We start from the raw sequence: 20,941 nt of genomic DNA, 5'->3' as shown, positions 1-20,941 counted from the left end.
CGTACCCATGGACATTAAAGGTGATTGTGATGTAGAAACAGAACAGCACCCCTGTAAGTCTATGGCTAGTGCAAGGCAGTTTGTGAGAGGACAGAAGAGAAAATGTCCTCAGATCTTTCCAGAGAGATCACAGGAAGAAAGGAGTAGAACATAGCAAGAAATCCAGAGGATCATATATATATTGTTTCATGGGCAAAATTCACATGAACTGTACCAGAACAATACTCTGAGTAGCTCTTTAACTGCCTGAGGCTGAAATCCAGGTGGGTTGGTCATCCACCCAAAAAGGGTATTTATATAGGGAAGGATATTCAAATGGCCTCTTCCAGCCTATGTTCCTACCTGAACATTAATGCTTAATGTAAAGATTCCCCAGGATTCTCTGGAGGCATAAAAAAAAATGTTGAGTGGAATATGTACATAGTGGCCAGAGCCTATAGACAGCTCAGTCAGTGATGTGCTGTCCTCCCATAAACCGTCATAGACTCAGGGTTCTTTCCCCATTAACAATCTGGCTTAGCAAGTCCCAAAGGCTGTGTAGAGCTGTCTTGTTGCTCAGCAAAGGATCATATGTTGGTGGTGGACTAGACTCTTGTTCTTGTTCACTCTTTCAGACTTTCCCCAAAGTGTGCAACTTCTTCTAATCGCAGCTGTCTTTACCATAGCCTGAGTGACTTCATGCCCAAAGCTAGAATCATAGGAAATCTCCATAACCAGGATCCAAATCAACAAATTTTCTCCCCGTAATGTGATTGTTCCAGAGATAATTTGAATAAGTAAGTAAAAGCTTGCATGGATTATCTCACACTGAATCAGAATCTATGGAAGGGCTCCATCGTATGGTACACTTTTACTCCTTGGCTGATGGACGTCTGGATAGATTCTCCTTCAAGGTTACTCTGGGACCACTACAACATTGATGCTCCCTAGTTGCAATGGCAATACCTACTCCTTGTTGTGGAATCACTGGGTTAACTAAAACTTCTGTTCCACTTTCTGAACATGGCTTCTCATAGGGCTACCTGTTCTTACACTGTCAGACCCATTTGAAGCTCATCATTTCTCCTAACCCACTGAGGCTGAAATTAACTGAGAGAAAATGATGTTGATCGACAGCACTTGCAGAATGCTACACAGATAACATAGAGGAGCGCTTTGGATTATCTGTGCACCTAAAGGGGTTCCTGAAACTGCCCTGTTCTTGCACCACAGCATAGCTATGGGACTTTTTCTGGATGACGATACAATTCCAAGCAACTCAAATTCTCAATGAATAAAATCCAAGCCAAACTCCTAGGGGAAGTTGTAGTGTGCCAAGGTAGCTCAAAAGAAATGGTAGCAGGCAATGTGGAAAGCAACCTTGGAGAAGACACAGTGAGTGACATAACCTTCCAGTGGGCTTTCACAATTCACAAAGAACAGAGAAGCAGAATAAACTCATGGATTTTTCTAGAGAAGCCTTGCCCTTACCTCCCAGTACTCCATTCCTTTGATGTGCTCCAAAGGATTTCAATGCAGATCAGTAGTTTTGCCCCTAATCACTTGAAAATCTAACTTTAGAGGTGTTTTTGTGTCCTCTTTTTGGGGGTTGCATATCTAATGGATTTTATTGTCCTGCTTCTACACCATAACAAAAAGGGACCTGCAAGCTCTAGGCCTGTACCATTTGTTACCCCTGTGAAACATGACTCACTTGAACATATTTCCACTCCTCCCCCAGACTTCACACGATAATTCATTCTGAAATTTTTGGAAAGAATAAATTAGTAATTTAAGTGTCCTTTTGCTGTACAGAGCTAGATGGAGAAACCAAATGACTGGGCAGCTCTATTTCATGTTTCATGGATGTAAAGTGAACGCTTAGAGTACTTTTCTCATGAAACTTGGAAATAGAGGGAAACACACGTTCACTACTGCAAACACACACACACACACACACACACACATATACCCACACACACATATACCCACACACACACCACACACACACACACACACACACACAAACACACACACAAACACAGACACACAGATACACACTTGCATGCACAAATGAAAACTTTGCTCTTATGCAGCACATTTCCTGTTGAGTGAGGAATTAGTGGGAACAATGCTGTGTACAAGTCTCTTAGACACAAGCAAGATGTGCTGCCCTGGCCTGTACTCATTTCCACTTCAGGAAACCTTTCTATACAGATACTTTCTGGTCCGACAAGTAAGTTACATGTTTTGCACAGATAGCCTAAACAACACAACATCAAATCCCCAAGAGAGATTTCTAGGAAAAGACTCCATCAAGCTCTATGCTGACTCATCATAGGCCCCTCACTAAAACTACCCTGTTTCCTTCATAGAAGACTTTGGAAGCATCAGAGAAGGCAGTGACTCATTGTCAGTTCCCAGGAACATTTCATCACATTAGAGTTCCTGTGATATTAAAACAACCTCAATGTCAGTCAGAAAAAGGCTAAATAAATAACATACAGTGAATTTTCTGAAATGCAGCACTGTGTACAATATTGAGAGGGTATCTATCCTGAAAGAATGCAGTGCCCATGATATAGTCAGCAAAGCAATGTCAGCAGAGGGTTGCACTCTAGGATTCCATGCAAGATCATGGTGAAGCCAATAAGACAATCCAGAAACTTCCCGGGGGATAACTCCGTTCAGGTAAAGTGAAGAAATCTAATCCTTATTTTTGAAATAGCTGAATGGTTTAAGAATGTGTTGAGACAAATAAGAGAGGGGGCTCCACCTGGAACTGGACGAATGATGCAAAGACTGCTGGCCAGCACAAAACAGGAAGCTTCATGTTTGTTGAGAGACCTAGGCTTAAAGGACTAAGTTAGATAATGACTGGACAAAACTGCATGTCATGAACTGGCCTCCCCGCATGCTCCCTAAGATGCAGGTCAGCACAGCAATGCAACTTTCTTGGTGAGAATTGGGGGTACATATGGATAACTTTGTTCTTGAAGCCTCAAGTCTCTCATGCCAACCCTCAGCCTTTGAGAAACCTTTTCCACATCCTTGCTCTTCTAACCAGCTTCAGGTTGTAAGGCCCAGTTATGAACTCTCCAGGAGCACTCAAATAAGACAGGACTGACATGCTGATACACAGGCTCTGTAGTTACCCAAGATCTATGAAGCATGAAGTCACCATCTTCATATACAGGGACATGAGGGGAGGAAGAACAAAAGCCACCACAAATGACAATGAGAACCATATCTTTGGCATTTCCACCAGGCTCTCCTCCTTGAAAACTACTTACTTCCTGAGTCTCACACGATCCCTGTAAAGAAAATGAGCTCCAGACATTTGCTTCATCTCGCAAAGCCCTGCTCTAGTCTAAAGAGGGGCTCCCACATAGCACCCTCCATACATAATGGCATGTAGTGCTGTGCTGTGTGATCAACCTATCTCCCTTAATGAAGTGCAGATTCTCAAAGAGCAGGAGCATTTGATTTCCAAACATGCAGTTTCTTGACAGGGGCTATCTCCACAGAAAGCCTTGTAAACCATCACATGAATGAACACTTGGATGAGACCTAGGTCAGGACATGGATCAGTCAATAGACAGTTACATTGGTTTGTCAATGTTTATGGTAAGACCTGAGGACAACCTGACCCTGAGGCCTAACCCTACCTGCTGTTGCGTGGCACTGGGGTCACAGATGTTCATTACGGCCTCTTCCCAGAGCCTCTTTGTCTCCACAGAGGATGCTGGCAGTTCAGTCTGCTCCACCAGCAGTTCTCTCTTCTCATTCAGCAAAATCTGTATATTGTTCTTCAATTGAGCTTGTTCACGCAGGAGCTGGGAGTGCCTGATGCTGAACCACAAACAAAAAATGGTAAATCCCAGCCAGCTTCTATTTGCCTGTCACTCCTGCAAGTACAATCATCCCTTCAAGGGTCCTCATCCTCAGAAATCCCCAGAATAGAGCCACACTATGCAGGTTAGCACCAATTAGAGGAGGTAAAATCCAGAATCCACATTCCACATGAATCAAAGTACTTCTGAAAATCCTGACACTAAGACGGTTTATATAAATCAAGGAAGAAGAGATGGTCCATAAGGGAGCTCGTATGTCCATGGTATGGTGAAACCATCTTCATGTTGTGGGGAAAGCCCCTCTGAGGGGTAGTTGAAGACCAAACAGCTATACAATCTTTCCATGTGTTTCTCATGGATCACAGATCTTTAAATCTCCTGTCAGAGTCCTAGAGATTCAGAGTTGATTAATATTCCCATCATGGTGCAAACCTTTTCTATCTAGAGGAACTTTAACTGGGAAAATAACAATTGGAGGGTCTTCTACACCCCTCACATGTACGACAACTGAGTCCAAGAGCTACAAATCTAAGACCCTTGCCAGGAGGCAGCCTTCTTGTTAAGAGTCAGACACTACAGAACCAGAGCCCTGACTTTTGTTCAAAGTCATACAGGACAGAAGCATTCCCTGCCTAGTGCTGGGTTCTCATCTCTGTCAGCGACTCACCGGTAGGAACTGTTCACTTGTATGAGCTCCTTGTACCTCTCCATGGCATCACTTATTGAGTTGGTCATCATTTGCATAGCCATCATTCTCATCTCATGTTCAGATTGAAGGACTGGCAATTCGACATGCAGCCTGGGTTAGGTCATGGCCAAAGGAACAAATAATGTTTTGAACTCACGATTTCAGAATAAGGTGAAATGTAAATAAAAATATATAATAAAAAATTTCAAATTCAAGGAATGGTGGAAGGGAAGAAAATGGCAAACTCAAAAACCAGACCAAAACCCAACAGTGAGACTCAATCCACAGAAAATATTTCTATGTAAATAAGCAAACATTTGTTTTGAAATAAGGACTCCTTGGAATCCTGAGAGATATGGTTCTGCAAAGACTCACTATATAGGAGGGGGCAGAGCCTGAGAGCTGCCTGTTTGGGAATAACAACTGTCAAGACCACAGTGACCATTTCTAGGTCACAATTAACAATCCCTGGATAGTTAAAAAAATAAAAAACTAAAGATCAAAGCAGGTGAAACAAATTAGGTAAAATCAGACTGTTCTCTCTATTACTTAAACTCAGTATGTTCCACATACTTGCTCCTTCAAAGTATTTGTACTGGTTAAGTTTATTATCCTGGGCACAGGAAAACAGAGTCACGGTACCAGTTGGAGGGACCTGACCTTCAAGAGCTGGCCAGGTGAGCATGATGGAATTGACTAGTTTAGGAAGAAGATTCCTCCAGTCTGTGCCACAGCTTTGGGCCCAAGAGAAAGCTGTGATGACATTTCTCTTGTTTTGAAAGCAGGTATACTCAATCCTTGGTTTCTATCATTACATGAATTCCCAGAGGGTATAACTATGTTTGACAGGGAAGAGGATTTATAGCACCTCCTCCCCTCAGGAGAGTCCTGTGTGCCACCAATATATACAGAAGGAGCAAAGTGCTGTGTTGATCAATGTGGGCCTCCACATACTCATCACTATCATGACCTGCAAAGTGTTGATCAAACAAATCCTCAGACCCCATCAAAGGTCCCAGACGTCCTGATCCAGAGTAAACCACCAACAAATACTGCCACATACATACACACCAACCCATATCCAAACACACTTAGAATGCCAACTACATTCATGGAGGTGCCATAGAATCAGTGTATAATGAACAAATTCAGAGGAAAGAGTGATAACGTGCAGGCATTTCATTCACACACACAGTTGCAGCAAGTGTGACCAGGTCCTTCCAGCTGTTGACAGGACCAAGGCTAATCCAAGAGGCTCAGGGTCAAGTACAAAAGAGGTTGACCCTAAACACACAGCACCTAGCTTATCTCCCAAGCTAATGCCTGCCAACTCTACTTAAAATCCAGGATGAGAGGTGAAACTTTCTCGTGCTATGAGGAAATCTTGAGGTAGCAGAGAGAGAGCTCAAGACAGTGAACAGGTTACTGGGCATAATGACTACCTGTGGTCCCACTCATCATAGATATGAAGATCCAGGATTTGATAAAGTTCATCCCTCTCGAATTGACACTTCTGGATTTCAAATTTGAGTTCCTCCAGTTCCTTTAGACACTCCTCTTGCTTAATGATGACATTTTGGGATGATGCCTTCCTACCAAAATCTGTAGATAGATAAACCCAAGTGAATTTGCATATTTGAACCAATGGGCAGAATAGATCATTCTGAATCCGAAAAGGAGGTTGAGGAAGGGGAAATGGTAGAGACTGGGTTAATCCCTGAAAGAGCAGAAAAGCTTTCTTAAAGGTTGATTCTTAAGCTATGTCCCTGTTCCCAACCTCTAAAGCCATACACGTGCCACACTCACTATTAAACAACCCGCGGCACTGAAAGTTATAATATGACTGAGACATAAACATCTGCGACATTGTTATATCAGATGTGGTGCAGATAATCCTGGAGTTCATAATGACTTCATAATGTTTAGCACCATCAAGCTCTAACCAAGTGTGGTCCAGCCCAAAGTGTCTGAGAACTCAATTCATGACTAGGGGTGCATCCTTCCTTGTTCTCGCCATCACACACTCATGTAACCTACAGTAATTTAGAGGATGAAGTGCTTCAACTCCCAAACATGGATGGTCACATTGTTAATCTCACAGTGCCTCCTCCTGCAAATCATTGACACTCATAGTTAAAAAGCTTCAAGAAAAGACACTGAAGTCTTACCACTTTATGGCTTTCTCTCAAATTAAAGATCAGGAACTCCTGACTCTTGGTTTGCCTTTGAAAAATCCCAAGGCTCCTGCTTGTAAGGCCTAGTCTTAGAAGGCACATCTCAAACCTACCTCCTTGAGGATGTTCCCCAACTCTGCCCACGACTCACCAAGCCTTCCCCAGAATGATTTCCTCCTTCCTGTTTCACTAGAGAGGGGGTCAGCTTCCCTCTGACCTGGTGCGGTCTCTCCTTGATCAACACTTTCCTTCCGAAATAGCCTGAGCAGCTGGCGAAACATGCCTGCTTGTGAACCCAAAGGGAACTGAAGTAATATCCCAAAGGCAGTTGGTGTCACCACAACACTGGTGACATCACAGAAGATTCTAGGGATCTCTTAGATACAATAGAGTGTCCAGTGAACGGCTTACTGGTGATGTCACTGGAAAATTCTATGGCCTACCTACTAACCAGCTCTCCCCACACTGATGAATTTCTGTGGGGACCCTTTCCTCCAGTCTCCCATGTGTCACTGGGAATACCATTTGGCAACCTCTATTTCAAAGCTAGATATGTCTCTCTGCTTCATTAGAAGTCAACAATGCAATTGCTGGGGAGGGTTTCTTACAACCCTGAATTGGAGAACAGATTTTTCTTAGCACCCAAATCTCTAGGGACCAAGGAGGAGGGAGATTTTTCTTAAAAGTAAATCTACTACTCGAGACAATGCATGTGACATGTCTTTCGATTTCTAAGCTTTTCCCTTTTTGTGGAGGCCAATATATTTCTTCTATACCTCTGAGTGTATAAAACCTGGAAATATTTGCTTACTGTGCAGTCCTTGAAAGCCGACATTGTTTCCATTTACATATCCATGTATTTCACAAAATCAATGGTCTATAATCCTATTTTTTTGCAATAAAAACTCCTTTTCCTTGGGATCATAGGGATCAACTACAGGGCATATATAAAACAGTAAATTTCTGTCTGTTTTATACATTATGTAGGACATCCTCCCTTTCTCAAATATAACAAGACAATTAAATTGGACATCAGTGAGCAAATGTCAACCTGGACCTTGTGTTACTACATTGTAACTACATAACCATCACTTCTCCAATATCCTTCCCCGTGAATAGACAAGTCTAGGCATGAGAATATTGGGGACTACAACATGATCTTTTACTTGTAGCAAACATAAGAATCCGGAGGACGGGAAGGGAGTGGAATGGCCTGAGTTCAGGTTGAACCTCAATTTTAATGGGTCCATACGTTCAGGAGGGAGTCTATTTGGCATTGTGATATATGGATTCTGTCTTCTTATCATAGGTGTTATAATAATTCAACATGAATGTGTGCTATAATGCCAGCCCACCTCAGAGATGTAAGAGTGAAAATCATGTCTGACCTTTCTGGGAAGAACTCTGCCTTTTACTACCATCTGGAGTTATACAACATCACTATACAAAGCTCAGAAGAGAGGGGTGCAGATGTGCGGGCTTTAGAAGTTGAGGATCTTTTCTACTGATTAAGCCACTTGTTTTTCCTATGTAATTTTTCCCTTGCTCTTTTACTAATGGTGGCTGACTTCTTTCCTGGCCTGAGGTAAACTGGAGTCCAATCTTTTGGATTACCGAACCTTCTAATTTTTGAGATGACAGTCCCACCAAGGGTCCTACTGCATACAGAAGGTATGAATAAGTCTCAGGGGCTGGAGTAAGTTAAAAACGTCTGTGACAACAAAGAACTGATTAAGAAAACAAGAGCCCAGCTGCTCATCAAGATCACAGTTGTATGATAGTAAGAAAATGTGAATAGGGCTCAGGTGAAAAGATAAATTAATTAGGAGTTCATAGGACTAGAAGGGTTATCCTTTGCTCTCAGTGGAGCTGCCCTTCTTTCTGCCATTCCTCACCCTCTGCCACATGACCAGAGACTTCCCCAAACAACTGGCTGGCCTTGGTCAAAGACCTGCCAGGGCTTCTCCCTGTAGAATAGGACATGTAGAGTCCTTGAGGACTCACCAAGAGGTCTCCTCCACACAGGTTCCTTGTTGTCAAAGGGAAATGTTCCTGCAGAATCCTGCCATGGCAGCAGGAATTTCAACCTGGCTGCTCTTGGTCCAGCTCACTGGGTGCAGGCCTGAGGCCCAGGGGTATCTGGGGAAAGAAGTAGCAGGGACTACCTCACAGCTTTCCTTTGTTGGATGCAACTACTAGGACTGTGATGGGATTTTTGTTTCTTGTGTGTTTATTAGAAATACCTACAAAGCTGATTAAAGTTGTAACATGCCTTCATACCCAGCGTGCAGAATGTTTTTAAATCGTTGTTGTTCCTGTTTTATGTTTGGATTTTGTTTTTTAATCCCCTCAGGAAATTTCCCTGTGCTTAGAATGTTAAGCACATGCTCAGGAGGGATTGATTATTCAAGTTCGGCAAAGCTTTTGTTCTCACCATCACTCCACAGATGATGCCATTACTTACTTTGAAATAAGAAAACAGTTATAGAGAAGTAAATTAACCTGTAAGCTATCACCGAAGAAACACATCATGATTGTGGAATGGCACCCCAGTATTTTGTATTTCCTAAGTTATTTTTATTTTAAACTTTTTTATTGGATTTTTTTGGGTACATTTCATCTTTTTTAAATCCTTAAAGGTATCTTTTATTCCTCCCGTCCCATTTACAAGGTGGAATTTCACCTGTAATTGTTAGTCTAGATAGTTTAGTCAATGGCTTAGATATCATCTTGGCCTAGTTTCCTTGGCATAAGCTGAGTTAGAAGCAGACTCAAAGGTTCAGGACTCAACAAATAATGAATTCCACTACATCTGGATACCTAGACTCACAGCCAGGAAGGGACTGTATTTCCATTCACTATTTAAAAAAAAGATGCAGTTCATTAACATGTAAAAAATTTCTCAAGTATAGTAAAGTGTTTACCATGGTCATACAGTTTTTCAAATACCTGGCATTCATCTTTTTCCAAAACCTAAAATATCTTTCTTATTCACATTTTTTGATTATTTTTTGGTACTAGTATCATTTTTTTAAATTTCAGTTTTTTTAATAGATATATATGTTTTATTCAAACGTTATTCCCTTTCCCAGCTTTTGGTACATAAGCCCCCCTGCCGTGCCCTCTCCCATATGTATGCTCCCCCAATCCATGCCACTTAGAAACCCCTTCCCGGATATTTCCCTGCACTCAGGGTCCAACCTTGTTAAGAACAAGGGCTTCCCCTTCCACAGGTGCCCCAGCAAGGCTATTCTCTCCTACATATGCAGTTGGACCCCTGGGTCAGTCCATGTATAGTCTTTTGCTAGTGGTTTATTTGGTTGGCATTGCTGTTCTTATGGGGTTGCAAGCCCTTCAGCTCTTTGAATCCTTCCTCTAATTCCCATAAAGGGTGTCCTGTTCTCAGTTCAGCAGTTTACTGCCAGCACTGACCTCTTTATTTGACATGCCCTGTATGTGTCTCTCAGGGGAGATGTATATCCGGTCCCTTTCAGTAAGCACTTTTTAGCTTCATCAGTCTTACCTAGTTTTGGTGACTGTATATATATGGGCCACATGTGGGGCAGACTCTGAATGGCTGTTCCTTCAGTCTCTGCTTTAGATTTGGCCTCCATATCCCCTCCTATGGATATTTTTGTTCCCCATTTTAAGAAGGAGTAGGAGCATCTGCACTTTGGTCATCCTTCTTCTTGAGTTTCCTGAGATCTGTTGATTGCATCTTGGGTAATTTGAGGTTTTGGTCAATATTCACTTATCAATGAGTGCATACTGTCAATGAGGGGTGCTGAGTACCTGGAAGAGAATAGGGGACAAGAGACGCGAAGAAGGACGCCAAGACAAGAGTCTTATCAAGGTGACAATTTTATTTTTCCCCAAGGCTGAATTTGTACCATAAAAAGGGTAACAGAGAGAGGAGAGAAGTAAGAAAATTTACCCACGCCAAGGACACAATATTCGTGTGGTCAGGGAATCGGCTGATGTTGACAGGTTGTCAGAAAACTCACAGGTTTGTAATATCTATTAGTCAACAGGATGTTGGTTTTTCAGAAAGGTTACAGGTCATCACATTGGGTATCTTAACGTCACACGTTATCATATGATTATTCATCTTGACCACCACATTTGTATTAGTCTTCTGCAGCTGGCTGGGGTTTTTCCATGAACCCAGTCATACTTAATGCTAACCATAATAATAACATCAATAATGGAGGGCTTCAAGGCCATCGCTCCCAAGAGCATATCAAGTGTGCTTTTCTGTGATTGGATTACCTCACTGTGGATGATATTTTCTAGTTCTTTCCATTTGCCTATGAATTGAACGTAGTCATTGTTTTTGATAGCTGGGTGGTACTCCATTGTGTAGATGTACCACATTTTTCGAATAAATTCCTCTGTTGAAGGGCATCTGGGTTCATTCCAGCTTCTGGCTATTATGAATAAGGCTGCTATGAACATAGTGGATCATATGTGTTGTTGTATGTTGGAGCATCTTTTGAGTATATGCCCAGGACAGGTATAGCTGTGTGCTCAGGTAGTGCAATGTCCAATTTTCCAGGAACGTTCAGACTGATTTCCAGAGTTCTTGTACCAGTTTGCAATCCCAGCGACAATGGACGAGTGTTCCTCTTTCTCCACATCCTCGCCAGCGTCTGCTGTCACCTGAGTTTTTGATCTTAGCCATCCTGACTGTTGTGAGGTGGATTCTTAGGGTTGTTTTGATTTGCATTTCCCTGATGACTAAGGATATTGAGCATTTCTTTAGGTGCTTTTCAGCTATTCTATATTCCTCAGCTGAGAATGTTTTCTTTAGCTCCGAACCCCATTTATTAACAGGGGTGTTTGGCTCTCTGTACTCTAACTTCTTCTGTTTTGTGTTTACTTTGGATATTAGCCCTCCATCCGATGCAGGATTGGTAAAGATTTTTTCCCAATCTGTGGGTTGCCTTTTTGTCCTAATGACACTGTCCTTTGCCTTACAGAAGCTTTTCAGTTTTATGAGGTCCCATTTGTCGATTCTTGATCCTAAAGCATAAGCCATTGGTATTTTGTTCAGGAAATTTTCCTTAGTGCTCATGTCTTCTAGACTCTTCCCTACTTCTTATCCATTACTTTTAGTGTATCTGGTTTGATGTGGAGGTCCTTGATCCACTTGGACTTAAGCTTTTTACAGGGTAATAAGAATGGGTCAACTTGCATTCTTCTACATGTTGACCTCCAGTTGAATCAGCACCATTTGTTAAAAATACTATCTTTCTTCCATTGGATGTTTTACCTCCTTTGTCAAAGATCAAATGACCATAGGTGTGTGGGTTCTTTTCTGTGTCTTCAATTATGTTCCACTGAGCTGCCTGTCTGTATGCCAATACCATACAAACTATTGCTCTGTAATACTGCTTGAGGTCAGAGATGGTGATTCCCCCAGAAGGTCTTTTATTGTTGAGTATAGTTTTGCTATCCTGGGTTTTATGTTAACCAAATGACGGCAAATTGCACTTTCTACCTTTATAAAGAATTATGTAGGAATATTGTTGGTGATGGCATTGAATCTATAGATTGCCTTTGACAAAATGGTCATTTTTTACCATATTCATCCTGCCAATCTATGAGCATGGGAGATCTTTCAATCTTCTGAGACCTTCTTCAATTTCTTCAGAGATTTGAAGTTCTTGTCATACAGATTTTTTACTTGCTTGGTTCAAGTAACAGCAAGTTATTTTTTATTATTTGGGACTATTGTGAAGGGTGTCATTTCCCTAATTTCTTTCTCAGCCTGTTTACCCTTTGAGTAGAGGAAGACTACTGAATTGTTTGGGTTAATTCTATACTCGGACAGTTTGCTGAAGTTGTTGATCAGGTTAAGTAGTTCTCTGGTAGAATTTTGGTGTTGCTTAAGTAGACTATCATATCATCTTCAAATATTAGTGTTTTGACTTCATCCCTTCTAATTTTTTCCCTTTGACCTACTTTCATTGTTTGATTGCTATGGCTAGGACGTTAAGTACCATATTGTACTTAAGTAGGGAAAGAGTGGGCAGCCTTGTCTAGTCCCTGATTTTAGTGGGATTCCTTCAATACTCTAAGTTTAGTTTGATGTTAGGTACAGGTTTGATGTATTTTGCATTTTCCTATATTTAGATTCAGGCCTTCAATTCCTGATCTTTCCAGGACTTTATTAATGAAAGGGTAATGAATTTTGTCAAATGATTTCTCAGCATCTAATGAAATGATCATGTGGTTTTGACTTTGTTTATATGATGAATTTCGTTGATGGACTTCCGTATATTAAACCATCCCTGCATCCTTGCCATGAGGCCTACTTGACCATGATGGATGATTGTTTGGATGTGTTCTTGGATTCAGTTTGCAAGATTTTATTGAGCATTTTTGATCAATATTCATAAATCAAATCGATCTGAATTTCTCTATCTTTGTTGTATCCTTGTGTGGTTTAGGTATAAGAGTAATTGTGGCTTCATAGAGGGAGTTTGGTAGTGCTCTGTCTGTTTCCATTTTGCGGAATAGTTTGGACAGTATTGGTATGAAGTCTTCTATGAAGGTCTGATAGAATTCTGCACTAAATCCATCTGGTCCTGGGCTCTTTTTGGATGGGAGATGTTTAATAGCAGTTTCTATGTCTTTATGAGTTATGGGGTTGTTTCGATGGTTTATTTGTTCCTGATTTAACTGTGGTACCTGGTATCTGTATAGAAAATTGTCCATTTCCTCCACATTTTCCAGTTTTGTTGAATATATGTTTTTGTAGTAGGATCTGATGATCTTTTTAATTTCTTCAGATTTTTGTTGTTATGTCTCCCTTTTATTTCTGATTTTATTAATTTGGATACACTCTCTGTGACCTCTGGTTAATATGGCTAAGCGTTTATGTATCTTGTTGATTTTCTCAAAGAACCAGCTCCTGGGTTTGCTGATTCTTTTGATACTCGGTTTTGTTTCTTCTTATTTGATTTCAGACCTTTGTTTCATTATTTCCTGCCTTCTACTCCTCTAGGGTTTATTTAATTTTTTCTAGAGCTTTTAGGTGTGCTGTCAAGCTGCTGACATATGCTCTCTCCTGTTTCTTTTTGCAGGCATACAGAGCTATGAGTTTTCCTCTTAGCGCTGCTTTTATTGTGTCCCATAAGTTTGGGTATGTTGTATCTTCATTTTCATTAAATTCTAAGAAGTCTTTAATTTCTTTCTTATGTCTCCAATGAACAAGTTGTTATTGACTTCAACTTCCATGTATATGTGGGCTTTCTGTCCTATTTGTTGTTATTGATCAGCAGCCTTAGTCCGTGGTTTTTTGATACGAGGCATGGGATTATTTCTACCTTCCTGTATCTGTTGAGGCCGGTTTTGTGACCGATTATATGGTCAATTTTGGAGAAGGTACAATGGGATGCTGAGAAGAAGGTATATCCTTTGGTTTTAGGGTGGAGTGTTCTATAAATATATGTTAAATCCATTTGTTTCATAACCTGTTAGTCTTTCTGTGTCTCTGTTTAATTTCTATTTCCCTGATCTGTCCATTGATGAAAGTGGCGTGTTTAAATCTCCTACTATTATTGTTTGTGGTGAAATGCATGATTTTTTGAGCTTTAGAAAGGTTTCTTATTGTTTAGAGACACAACTGCTATATACTTGACAAATATAGCAATCGGCCAGAATAGAAAGCATGTGACTGTTGGCCACATGAGGATGAGTTTCTTTCAAAGATCATCATGATTTTTGGTAAGATCTTCCTTGTAATTGGTGGCATGGCTTCTCACAAACATGGTCCAGTTGTCTAGAATCTCCTCCTTGGTCAGCATCTCATCCTTGTTTTTATCTGACTCATACACCAGATGCTGGGCCTCAGCCTGTGCATGGTCATAGTCCTGAGGGAGGATCCAATGGTGAATCTCATCCTAATCCAGTTTCCCATCCTTGTTCAGATCTGGGAAATCATTGAACTGCTCCCCAGACAAAACCCAGTCGGTCTCAGGGCAATTGTCCTCGTGAGAAAAAGATGTCCACAATGTACTCATACTCGTCCACAAAACCATCCCCGTTCTTGTCGATATTCTCCAGTGTTTCCAGAACTACAATCTCCTTCATATGTTCTAAATCCTCTTAGTGCAGAAAAGCAATGAACCTGTCCTGAGTAGCTGTCAGGTCACCGTCAAGGCCTTAAACCTCCTCTCATCTCGTGGAGGCAACTTTTTAAAGTTGTGATGATCAGAGCTATCTTGGAATTCAGCAAGGTTTCCCAGGTAGTAGCCATATGTAGCCTGCTTGTATTCTTCCCAGGAGATTTTTCATCTATGTCCCTATCATAAACCTTCCAGAGTTTAGCCACATTTTGGTTGATGTATCTTTTCTGTACCTGTTTGATCCAAACTTTCAGATCCTCAGTAGTAACAAGGCTGCCTTCATCACTGTCAATTGGATCAACAATTTTCCCCAGCCTCTCCTGCTCTCGTCCAGGATTAGCTATCAAAGGTCTTGGAGTCCTCCTTGCCCAGGAAGACCTCATGATCGTACAGGAAGCTGTGATTATTCTCTGGTGGCCACCCGCCCTGCTCTGAATCGGGACAAACCATGTGCTCCTTGCTCATCATGCTCTTGGCATGAACGCCAGGACCAGTGCCAGCAGCAGCCCATGGAGAGTCCCAGGCTGACACCATGCACCACAGTCGCGATCAAAGGGAGGCAGCAGGGAAGTAGGGGCTCAGAGCAGCTTAACCGCTGTCCCTTCCCCAGAGAGGGCTTTTGTTACATTTCGAATGTTATCCATTTTCCTTGTTTCCACAAAACCCCTTATAAAACCCCCTCCCCCTTCTACTGTGAGGGTGTTACCACACCCACCCAAACACCCAGGCCTATCTGCCTCCCTGTTCTGGTTTCCTCTACACTGGGGCATCAAGCCTTGACAAGACCAAGGGCTTCTCCTCCCATTTGTGCCCAAGAAGGCCATCCTCTTCTACATATGCAGCTGTAGCCATGGGTCTGTCCATGTGTACTCTTTGGATGGTGGTTTCGGTCCTGGGAGCTCTGGGTGTTTCTTAGTGTTGTTCTTATGGGACTGTAAACCCCTTCAGCTCCCTCAATCCTTTCTCTTACTCCTCCATTGGGGACCCTGCTCTCAGCTGAATGGTTGGCTGCAAATATCTGCCTGTGTATTTGTCATCCTCTTTACCCCACTCTTTTGAGCAGATCACCACAGAGCAGCGAAGATGTATTGTCTTGGCCTGATGATGTACAGACAAATAGATGATTTCTTAATTCTTATGATGGTTCTATAAGAATTCCTAAAATTAGATTAGTAATTTTAAGCTCCTTTATAATGGGACAGCTATTATGTTTTCTCTGGTAATCAAAATTGCATTGAGAACTCTTCCTTCTTAAACTTTCACGAGTGAATTGCTTCTGCAATACCAAGCAGGCATCTACAAATTAGAACCCATTCTAAGAAGGTATAAAGCAATTAACAAAAGTTCATTAAAAGAGAACTAATGATTTACTATAGGTGCAAGGACTGAACGTAAATAATTGACTGGATTTGCCTATAGGCAATTTCACTTATTCTTTTCTCATAAAAATTACAGCTTTTAACTCTCCATGAACATGCAGAGCCAGTGACAGATGGTGACGATTTATCCTGATGATTACTCTTCATGGATATGCATGTAAACATTCTCTGTCGTAAACTGATTATCCAACTTATGATTTGAATTCCTGTGCAAACTTGTGGTGAACTTTTCACCATGTGATGCTGTGTTCAGAAAGATATACAAATGCTGAGGACAAAGAGAGAGAAAGCTTTTTAGACAGAACTGAACTGAAGAGAACAGAACTCAAGAAGAACTTAGAAGTAAAGGCATAGCGTTGAGAGTAAGGCATTGAGAGTAAGGGAATTATTGTGTCATAAGAGCAAGAGGAAAGGAGATAAGAAGAAGAGAGCAAGGAGAACCTTATAAGTCAAACTTTATGGCGGCAAACCTTTGTAGAAATTCTAGGAAAACGGAAGAACTTATAAATAAAGGTTAAAATCACTACTCTTCAGTCTTCAGCCTGGCTCACTGGCTAGCCTCTGCTCTTCAGTCAGGCTCACTGTCTAGCCTCTGCTCTTCAGCCTGGCTCACTGGCTAGCCTCTGCTCTTCAGTCAGACTCACTGGCTAGCCTCTGCTCTTCTGTCAGGGTCACTGGCTAGCCTCTGCTCTTCAGCCTGGCTCACTGGCTAACCTGTGCTCTTCAGTCAGGCTCACTGGCTACCCTCTGTTCTTCAGTCAGCCTCACTGGCTAGCCTCTGCTCTTCAGTCAGGCTCACTGGCTAGCCTGTTCTCTTCAGTCAGGCTCACTGTCTACCCTGTGCTCTTCAGTCAGGTTCCCGGCTAGCCTCTGCTCTTCAGTCAGGCTCACTGGCTAGCCTCTGCTCTTCAGTTAGGCTCACTGACTAGCCTCTGCACTTCAGTCAGGCTCACTGGCTAGCCTCTGCTCTTCAGCCTGGCTCACTGGCTAGCCTCTGCTCTTCAGTCAGACTCACAGGCTAGCCTGTGATCTTCAGCCTGGCTCACTGCCTAGACTCTGCTTTTCAGCTGGGATCACTGGCTAGCCTCTGCTCTTCAGTCAGGCTCACTGGCTAGCCTCTGCTCTTCAGCCTGGCTCACTGGCTAGCCTCTGCTCTTCAGTCAGACTCACAGGCTAGCCTGTGATCTTCAGCCTGGCTCACTGCCTAGACTCTGCTTTTCAGCTGGGATCACTGGCTAGCCTCTGCTCTTCAGTCAGGCTCACTGGCTAGACTCTGCTTCTCAGCTGGGCTCACTGGCCTATGGGGCCCTAGCACATCGCTTAACCATCTGCTCATGACTGCCTGACCACACTGACCACCTGACCCGTCGCCCTGACTTCTTAAAGTCATTCTCTAGAAAGAGCACAAGAAACCAAAGAGAAACACCACAGCAAACTTTTCCCATGGGCTCCTCTTTAACCTTAAGTGCTTTCATTATTTCTTTAAAAGAGTGAAATATAATTTCGGCTATTCATATGGCCAAGAGAGCTGTGCAGTAGTCATTGCTTTAGGGAATTTGGTGGTAAATCAAAAGATTCCTTTATTCTATCACGATGTTATCTGTATGCTGTAAGATGTATGTTTGAAAACACAACACCAAATTCCTAAAATCTAGATGTTTTAAGACATCAGCTCATGGAGAAACATAACTGCTTCCTATCTAGACTGGGCTTTTTTGCTATACTGCAGGTACAATCAATTTTCCACACTACTTCCATGATTTTCAAGAATGATTAAGAGGAAAATAAGTTGAACATAATGGCCAGAAAGGGGGTTCTGTCAAGTTGTCTTATGTGGGACAAGATACCAAAGTATGATGGTAAGCCTAAAACCACCTGTTCCCAAAACTAACAGAACTTACAGAAAATACATACTTTCTTATCATTCCTCCTCCCCAATGATCAGTGATTTAATGAGCACCTACTACGATCCTAGCACTGTGCATCTAAGTGTGTAATGGTGATTAAAAAACTTAATAAAAAGCCTCATTAAGGAATAAAGAAAAATGAAACATAACTTTGAAACTCAGAATTCAATATAAGCAAAACCACCACCATTTCTTCAACTGGTGATTTCTGAAAACTTCATCATTTTTTCCATGGGCTTCTATAGTAATGATACTGAGTCTTGATTTGGTAAATCTCAAAAAGCAAGTCACACTTCTTTCTTGGCTCCCACAACTGTCAAAGGGAACAACACTGTTGCTGTCCATTGTGCTTCCCTATCAATCCTTTTATGGATGGTAATGAATTCCAGTCTTTTCAATGTGAAAACAGGCCACCACTTGAGGGCAAAGGTTATTAAAATTACCCAAACCGGTATATTCTCTAAAATTTTCACATAGCATTTTACTGATATCACAATGTAAATTCACCACAAATATTTAACCAATGAAAATATTGAATAGCTCTGCAAATAGGAGCGATAATCATATATACGTGAAAACAACTATTATGGAAACAAACGACGTAATAGGAGAAAAGATACATCACGAAAAGCTACACAAGCTGCAAAAAAGACACTACATTTCTTGGTTTAAAAGTTAGGAGATACACTTGATCTTTAAAGACAGACAATGTACTTGATCTTTAATCCCTTCAACTGTGCCCTGTCCACATAGAAACTGCAGTAGATGACAATCTTTTGTAAGATTTATTTATTTATATGTGAGACAATGCAGCTGTCTTCAGACACAACAGAAGAGGGCATCAGTACTCATTACAGATGGTTGTGAGCCACCATGTGGTTGCTGGCATTTGAACTCAGGACCTCTGGAAGAACACTTGGTGCTCTTACCCACTGAGCCATCTCTCCAGCCCTCACAATGGCCTCTTACACAGCATCACAGTGGTCTATTTCACTAGATGGCTCCAGGATGATAACAGAGAAACTTTCACAGTTCCTGAGCACTTCTGAGTTCAAACACCACCAGTGCCAACTCTGTGCTGTTGGCACATTCTGACCTTCTCCTAAGGGTTGTCAGCCACAAAAGGGACAGGTTAGCACCACACAGCACTCACTGCCCAATCCTAAAAACCCACTCGATTCTGAAAAAGCCACAATCCATGCTTGCTCCATATTTGAGGAAGCCAAATGTTGATCCGGCTCAAGGCTCTACTTTTCTTAGCTCATCAACTTTCTTTTTCCACTTCTTGTCACAAGAAGTATTTTTTTTTTTTATGCTGCAACTACACTGCAATGTGTGAAGAAAACCAACATCAACTCTGGGTGTCACCTCTTGAAATTTAAAATTCACAAAACAATTCATGGCTTTCTAATCAGCACCATGGAAAATAAACAAAAATAAGCAAAACCATTCCAAAGGAACTTGCTGATCTGGAGGCCTGCTCATAGCAGGTAGGAAAGAATTAAATTATGCAGAACTGTAATCTCTCAGAGCTTTGGAGGCTAAAAAAGAGGAAATCTCTGTTTATGTTCCCTTTCTCCGAGTAATTGAAGGAGGGTATTTTACATCCTCCAAATACAATCTCTTGCAAGGGGCAACCAATTTCAAAGTAGATCAGAAGAAATCTATTAAATAATACATTCATTGCTTGAGGTTTTAAGAAAATATTTTCCCACGATCCCAGTCCTTTAACAGCATACTCCAGATTACCTCTCCACTCTTTCCCAATGCTATGGGCTTTCCAATCCCTACTTCAGCTCTCCATACATCCCTGAACCCTCCCTTCCCCTACCCAATGGGTTCACTTTGCATTGCCTCCTTCTGCCATTGCTTTCCCAGGACAGGGGGAAGGGGGGCGGGGGGGCAGGGCCAGAACCAGCCAAGGAGGGACACGGGTCTCCTACCTACCTTGATTCTGCTGCTCTGGCGGTGCAGCCCGCCCTGCTTGCTGCTTGCTGTCCCTGGGGACCAGACCGAGGTCCGGCTAGGGGTCCGGGCAAGCGCCAGGCCTCGAGGTCCCCTGGCAGGGCTGGCCTGGGCTTCTTCCCTGGACACTGCGAGGCTGCAGTCTCTGTTGGAAACCCCGCCACTGTCATAGCGCGCCTGCCCCAGGCGGAGCTGACCCCCAAACCCGCTAAGGTCCCCTTCCCTGGTCTCTTCTTCTGCTTTTTCTTTTCTTTTTTTCTTTCTCTTTTTGTTCGCGACCTGGCGCCTGCGAAGAGCTCGTCTCCAGGAAGGAGGACATCGTGCAGGCAGAATCACCTCTGGGCCCTGCCGGGGTCGGAGAGGGAGAGAGAGGAGTCAGCTTGGGCGGCGGCGCCCCGGCTGCTGGCACCCGCGGAAGGAAAACTCGTCCAGGCACACGCGCTGCTGCGGGCGCCAAATATAACGCGCGCGCCCCGCCCCCTCAGTCCCCGCGCTCACCCACGAGCTCCGCGTGCCCTGAGGCCCGGCTCGGGCGCGGTCGAACGGCGGGGTGGGAAGGACACGTGTGCCCACTCCGTGGGGCAGACAACAGGGCGAGGCGCGACACCGGGAGGCCTGTGGTGCAGAGCTCCGGGCTCTGTCCAGGCGGGTCAGTCCCCTCTCAGGACTCTGAGGAGGCACAGGGCGGCTTCTGCGGCCCCCAGGCCCAGCGTGACCTAACTGTGGCCATAGCCTCAGGAGCTCCCAGCTGCCCCAGGCTGGAGGCTTGGGCATGGCGATTGTGGTTGCCACTCTCCTAGGCCGGCTCAGCAGGGCGCAAGCCACCACCTGCTGTCCTCGCCTGAAGGCATCTTGATGGGGCT

General features: G+C 42.8%; 1 protein-coding gene and 1 pseudogene across 3 annotated transcripts in view; both read right to left on the bottom strand.

The window, feature by feature from the left end:
• Window positions 1-20,941, bottom strand: part of LOC148003534 (disks large homolog 5-like) — a 446,357-nt gene that overhangs the window by 1,322 nt on the left and 424,094 nt on the right. The window contains exons 1-4 of one of the 3 annotated variants that reach the window (XM_087568675.1): window positions 6,847-7,057; window positions 5,964-6,123; window positions 4,501-4,632; window positions 3,648-3,831 (exon numbers count right to left, since the gene is read on the bottom strand). In XM_087568675.1, the coding sequence (XP_087424801.1) occupies window positions 3,648-3,831; window positions 4,501-4,632; window positions 5,964-6,123; window positions 6,847-6,976 (606 nt within the window). In that variant the 5' untranslated portion in view covers window positions 6,977-7,057. Of the gene's footprint in view, window positions 1-3,647; window positions 3,832-4,500; window positions 4,633-5,963; window positions 6,124-6,846; window positions 7,058-20,060; window positions 20,475-20,941 lie in introns of those variants that run through there. The other 2 variants (XM_087568677.1, XM_087568676.1) reach the window with 2 other exon arrangements.
• LOC148003548 (reticulocalbin-1 pseudogene) lies at window positions 14,361-15,439 on the bottom strand (annotated as a pseudogene).

This window comes from Rattus norvegicus, chromosome 9, assembly GCF_021556685.1.
Source record: "Rattus norvegicus strain SHRSP/BbbUtx chromosome 9, alternate assembly SHRSP_T2T, whole genome shotgun sequence".
Classification (NCBI taxonomy): Eukaryota; Metazoa; Chordata; class Mammalia; order Rodentia; family Muridae; genus Rattus; species Rattus norvegicus.
This window is presented reverse-complemented; position numbering and strand designations above follow the sequence as displayed.